The 6,777-nt window shown below is 39.2% G+C and overlaps 1 protein-coding gene across 2 annotated transcripts in view; it reads left to right on the forward strand.

Moving 5' to 3' along the window:
• LOC117635149 overlaps positions 1 to 826 on the forward strand; it is a 4,977-nt gene extending 4,151 nt beyond the window's left edge. The window contains exon 3 of one of the 2 annotated variants that reach the window (XM_034369493.1): positions 360 to 826. In XM_034369493.1, coding sequence (XP_034225384.1) covers positions 360 to 566 — 207 coding nt within the window. In that variant the 3' untranslated portion in view covers positions 567 to 826. Of the gene's footprint in view, positions 1 to 342 lie in introns of both variants that reach the window. The other variant, XM_034369494.1, reaches the window with a different exon arrangement.
• Positions 827 to 6,777: the final 5,951 nt, after the last annotated feature.

A 6,777-nucleotide genomic window follows, 5' to 3' on the forward strand; every position in this document is an offset into this window, starting at 1 on the left:
TGGTTAGTCATGTGTTGAGTGGCCTTGTGTCTGTTTCACCGGCTAGTGTTTTTTCTTTTTATCTGTGTTCTAAATGCCCTTGTTTTGATCCTTACAATTTGAATAAAAATGTTTCTATTAAAAAAAAAAACAAATAAATTGTGACAATGGTCCTACAGTAGTTATTAAAACGACTGCATTCTAATGTGCATCCATTAGGAAATTGCCTGATAGTATCTGTTGTTACAATTAGGATGAATAAGTAATTCAGATGAATACGATATAGGTATAATGACGTAAATTTAAACGTCTCATTGTAGTGTTTCACTTCATAATCTTGTTATTTTTTACTTACTCTTTTAGTTGTGAACTATTTGAAGCTGGAGAACCACCAGGTGGATGGTAATGGCTATGCTGAAGTGACCATTGGTGCAGATGAGGTTGCTGTTGCAGGTAGCCCAAGCGGAACTGCCCATGCTTTAATAAATATAGATCCAGTACGGAGTTCATACTTTATAGGATGCCAAGACAACATCATAAATTATAACAGCTCAAGTACAGATTTTAATGTCTGGAAAAATCTTTAAGTAATTTATTTATATATATATATATAGTCCATCCAAGCAACTTATTCAGTAACTTGGAGTGAAACATGAAAAATCGTTGTCTTTCTCTCTCTCCTAGCTTGCAATTTACAAGACTAGGGCATTGGCAGAGTACATATAGACTATCTAACAAGAGTTTCTTAGCTTCTATGTGTATATGTGTTTTCTTTTTTAGCATGTGATTGGCAGTGCTGGGGCTTTGCAAGATTACAAATAGACTATGGAACATATTTTCTTAGGCATTTTTGTATACGTGTACTGTTTCGTCCATATTTTTGTATTCTCAGCAAGCATTCTTTGTTTCCAGCAAAAGCAAGAATTCTGTTTTCTGTATTTTGCTTTCGTAAACCTTCTTTGCCTCTTTTTGGATGCATGTGATGGATGCTAATAAATTTTGTTCTCCATATGCCACTTCATTAAAATTTAATCTAAGGGAATTAAAAGTTGACACATCATCCTTCAAACAAAAATCCAATTTACTCTTAATTAAAAAAGAAAAAAAAAAACCCTAACCCAACTAACGGCAAAGTTAACATCCCGTCCTTTTTTTTCTTCTCGTCTTCCTGTCTCTCGTTTCTTTTGTGGTCAATTTCTGTCTCACGTCTCTTTTGTGGTCAATTTCTGTCTCACGTCCTGTCCCTAACTTTTTTCTTTCTTCATGTCTCTGCCTTAAAATCTTATCTCTCACACCACGCTTTCCTCTCTCCCAAACCTCTGCAATCACAATCCTTTCTTTTTCCCTATCAAAAGAAAAGTCACTTTTCAAGAGTGTGTTTTTGTATTTTTGTATTATTGTAGGTGGTGGGATTTTTGAGTTTCTGGGCTTTATGGTTTCACTGAGTAATTTAAATCATAAATAACTTATTAAATTTATTTGTCAAGTTATTCCTTTCTAACCATAAAAATCCAATCTGTTTAGAAAGCTTCCTGAGAAACAAAGAAGAATAAATTATTGTTTTCCATTTCTGGGAAGAGCCAAGACGCTCAGTATTTGATAATTGTTACCAAGTTTTGTGACCTTGGTAAGAGATCAAGATTTTGGGTCAGAGACAAGGAGGACGAAAAGAAAAAAGAACAGGACGTGTTGGAGTATCAAAGACCTAGCTCTAAGAAGCTGTAAAGATCGTGAAATAATCCCCTAATTATTAACAGAACATGTTTGGCTTAAATAGCCATTACAACTGGAAAAACAAATTAAAACAAACCACGTCTCCACATCCCAAAGACTGTGGCAACTAAGCAAACAACTCGGTCATACTTGACCTGATCAACTCCTAACTTAAATGAACTACTAGCTCCTGAAAAATAGGAGCTTATTCAAATCAAAACAAACTTGCATTACTGAAACTCTAACATATCCTCCCCTAAACTGCACTAGCTGAAGGCAAGTCAGTTTATAAGCTTCATGCTTTGAACTCCTAGTAGATCATGCAGTTTCACAAACGACTCTAACTTCAAAGGCTTTGTCATGATGTCTACTACCTGCTCACTAATACCACAATGAACTAACTCCACAACACCTTCCTTGACCAGATCACGTAAGAAGTGGAACCTCACATCTATGTGTTTGGTTCTTACATGGAGAACTGGATTTTTTGATAACTTGATAGTTGAACTATTATCACAAAAAAATCTTAACACACTTACATGAAGAGAAACTGAGACTGTTGAGTACTCTTTTCATCCAGATACTGTGGCAAGCACATGCCACAGCAGCTACATATTCTGCTTCGGTGGTAGAAAGGGTCACAACTGGTTGCTTTCTTGAGCTCCATGCAACTGCACCACCACTTAGAAGAAACACATATCCAGAAGTGCTTCTTCTATCATCTGTATCACCAGCATAGTCACTGTCAGTATAGGCCTTAAGAACAACTTCAGAATTTTTCTCATAAATTATTCCCAAATTCTCAGCACCCCTTCCATAAAACACTCCTAAGTTCACAGACCCTTTCACATACCTGAGAACCCGCTTTGCTGCTGCCATATGAGATACTTTCGGATCTGCCATGAACTTGCTTAACAGGCAAACAACAAATGCAATGTCTGGTCTAGTGACTGATAGGTACATCAAGCTGCCAATCAGCTGCTTGAACAAGGTTGAATTCACACTGACTTCTCCACCATCTTTCACCAGTTTCGTGCCTGGCACGATAGGGTTTTTCACGGGATTGCAGCCTCCCATTCCAAACCTTTCCAACACCTCCCCAGCATACTTCCTTTGGCATAAATGTATCCCTTCACAACTCTGCTGAACCTCAACTCCTAGAAAGTACTTCATCTTCCCCATCACTCATGTCAAACTCTAGCTTCATTGATTTCTTAAACTTCTCACATAGCTCCACATCATTCCCTGTATAAATTAAATCATCCACATAGAGGCTAATAATTAAGAATTTACCTCCAACTTCATGTTTGAGGAACAATGTGTGCTCATGACTGCATTTCTCAAAACCCTCCTTCATGAAGAATCCTTCGATTCTGCTGTACCAGGCTCTTGGAGCCTGTTTCAAGCCGTAGAGAGCTTTCTTAAGCTTCAAGACTTTATGCTCTTCTCCTTTACGAACATAGCCTTCTGGCTGCTCCACGTATACTGCCTCTTTCAATTCCCCATGAAGAAACGCACTCTTGACATCTAGCTGGAAAACAATCCACCCTTTCTGCGCAGCTAGAGCCAAGATCAATCTTATGGTGTCCCAACGAGCCACAGGTGCAAAAACCTCGCTGTAATCGATCCCATACCTCTGAGCATAACCTTTGACTACCAAACGTGCTTTGCATTTATCTACTTCTCCCTTTTCATTCAACTTTGTTCTAAAAACCCATTTGACACCAATTTTCTTCATCCCTTTCGGCAGACTTACAAGCTCCCATGTCTTTTTTTTATTTTTTATTTTTTTAATAGCTTCCATTTCCAAATCCATCGCTTTCCTCCATTTCTGTTTTTTCACTGCTTCATCAAAACATATTGGATCATCATGTACCATAAAACAAGCCAAGTTTGACTCATCAAAAAGACCAGCTCCACTAACATAGTCTTCCATCCATCGAGGTGCTCTCCTAACTCTCTCCTCTGGTGTAGCAGCATCATTTTCTCCTTCCAAATCTTCTGTACCCGAATCAGCTCCTTCTACTTGTTCTTCCTCATCTTTACCTTCTTCTTCTTCTTCCTCATCATAGTCACTGATTTCCCTATCATCACTATCTACCCAAGTAAAGACATCACTCCTCACGTCTTCATCACTCCTCCTCCAATTCCAGCGCTCATTCTCTTCAAACACAATATCCCTACTAACAATCACCCTTTTAGCCGTAGGATCATAAAGCCGATAGGCTTTAGATTCTTCACTAATGCCAAGAAACACGCATTTATGACTCTTCTCATCTAACTTTACTCTATTCTTGTCAGGAATATGCACGTTAGCAATGCAGCCGAAAACTCTGAAGTACTCGACATTGGGTTTTTTTTCACTCCAACACTCTTCAGGAGTCTTTCCTTTTACTGCCACAGTTAGACTCCTATTTAACACATGCAATCCCCATCGAACTGCTTCTGGCCAAAAGAGTTTAGGCATCTCCTTCTCTGAAAGCAAGCATCGAACCATGTTTAATACAGTTCGATTCTTACGTTCTGCCACTCCGTTCTGTTGAGGAGTATAGGCAGCAGTGAGTTGTCTCTTAATGCCATGATCAACACAAAACACGTTGAACTCCTTGGAAGTGAACTCACCTCCCCTATCTGTCCTCAAACAACATATATCACACCCAAACTCTTTTTCAACCATATTTTTAAATACTTTGAACATAGAAAAAGTTTCACTCTTCTCGGCTAAGAAATAAATCCAAGCTTTTCTACTGAAATAGTCGATAAAGCACAACAAATACCTTTTTAGGCTGCTTGAAGTTGGAGTGATTGGACCACACAAATCGGCATGAACTAACTGAAGTTTCTTTGAAGCCCTCCACTGACTCTTCTTAGGAATGGCTTCTTGATGTTGTTTTCCAAGATGACATACTGTGCATGCTTTGTTCTTGGCTTTGAGTTGGGGAAGTCCTTTGACAAGTTGCTTGCTCTCTAAGGCTTTGAGGATTTTGTTGTTCACATGACCATAACGACGATGCCACAGGTCTGATAAGTCATCCGTGCTTGCTATTAGACATTTTGAAGGCTGAGTAATCATAGTGGCTAGTAAAGCAAACATTCTATTAGCTGCCATTAGAGTTTGCATAATAAGACCTCTCGTAGGATGATATATTTTACAAGCCCTAGCTTTCATGACAATAGCAAGTCCTCGCTCTTGAAGTTGACCAATGCTCAATAAATTATTCTTGAGCTCAGGAATGTAAAACACATCTCTCACCACTTGGGTTAAACCTTCGGTCTCAAGCTTAATGCTCCCTTTTCCCAACACAGTCATCCTTGCACCGTTGCCTAACTTTACTGAGTGTCTAACTTGCTCATCCATCTCCATGAACCAATCCTTGCTTCCTGACATGTGGTTAGAACATCCTGAGTCTAGGAACCAAACACCTTCTCTCTTGGCATTCTTGTCCTCAATGTAAGCCATCAGTAGAAACTCTTCCTCCTCATCCCACTAGGCATAATTGGCACCCTTCTCCCAACTAGGACACTCGTTTTGAAAATGCCCAAGTTTATGACATTTGTAGCATTCAACCGTGGCTTTGTTGAAGGTTTGTCTTCCTCTACCGCGCCCACCTCTCCCAGCTCCTCGTCCCCTACCTCTTCTTGTTTTGTCTTCATGGGTGACCTTGAGGACTTGCTCTTCCTCACCTTGACCCTTCATTCTTTGCTCATGCACAAGAAGGCTGCTCTGAAGTTCGTCAATGGTCATTGTAGTCATGTTGTTGGACTCCTCAATCGAACATACTACGTAGTTGAACTTAGAAATCATTGATCGAAGGATTTTTTCCATGATCATTGTTTGACTCATATTCTCTCCATGAGCCTTCATTTTGTTGGCTATGGATAAAACACGAGCAAAGTAAGCATTCACCGATTCTCCTTCCTTCATGCAAAGAACTTCAAAATCACAACGTAACGACTGCAGTTGTGCCCTTTTAACCCGCGTTGAACCCTGAAACTTTTGCTTCATGGAGTCCCAGATTGCCTTTGAGGAGCTTCTGTCAAGAATGGTCTCAAGCACATCTCGTTCGATTGCTTGATAGAGAAGGTTCTTTGCCTTCAAGTCCTTCAGCTTGTTATCTTCATGCTCCTTCCGTTGAGCATCAGTGGGTTGACTTCCTTCTGCCACCACTGAGGAGAAAGACCGTACTTCCCCTGCGACATTCACCATGACGCCGCGATCTACAACATTCCAATACTCCTTGGAACGAAGCAGATTCTCCATCAGCTCAGCCCAATGATCATAGTGCCCCACAAACTTAGGCACATAGGTGCTGCTTCCTTCTGCCATTTCAAGAGAACTCTCAATCTCTCGTTTCACTCTCGTATTCACAGTCAGGCCCTGTTAAGGGCTCTGATACCAATTGTTGGAGTATCAAAGACCTAGCTCTAAGAAGCTGTAAAGATCGTGAAATAATCCCCTAATTATTAACAGAACATGTTTGGCTTAAATAGCCATTACAACTGGAAAAACAAATTAAAACAAACCACGTCTCCACATCCCGAAGACTGTGGCAACTAAGCAAACAACTCGGTCATACTTGACCTGATCAACTCCTAACTTAAATGAACTACTAGCTCCTGAAAAATAGGAGCTTATTCAAATCAAAACAAACTTGCATTACCGAAACTCTAACAGGACATGTGAGACAGGAAGAATTTAAGAAGGAAGGGAAAAAAAAAGAAAAAAAAAAGATCTACATCATCCCAATCTATACCCCTAGAGCTACTATTTTTGCATATGCCCAGAATAATTGAAATCTTTCATTGAAGCCATTGCCATAATTGTCTTCAATTTTTACTTTTACTTTTACTTCATTGAATTCCTTTATCCTCATTCAATAATATTCTGAACTTTTGCCCACCTCCACTTGTGTTCTTCAATTATTTTTTGAATCCTTTCCCATTTCCTATTGTCTTGTTTCAATCATGTTCTGAACCATTGCTCAACTTTGTCTATCTCACTTTATTGGATTCCCTTATCTTTCCCTATATTTTCCCATCTTCATTCAATTATTTTCTAAACCATTTATCATCTCTTATTGTCTT

This window comes from Prunus dulcis, chromosome 7, assembly GCF_902201215.1.
Source record: "Prunus dulcis chromosome 7, ALMONDv2, whole genome shotgun sequence".
Lineage (NCBI taxonomy): Eukaryota > Viridiplantae > Streptophyta > Magnoliopsida > Rosales > Rosaceae > Prunus > Prunus dulcis.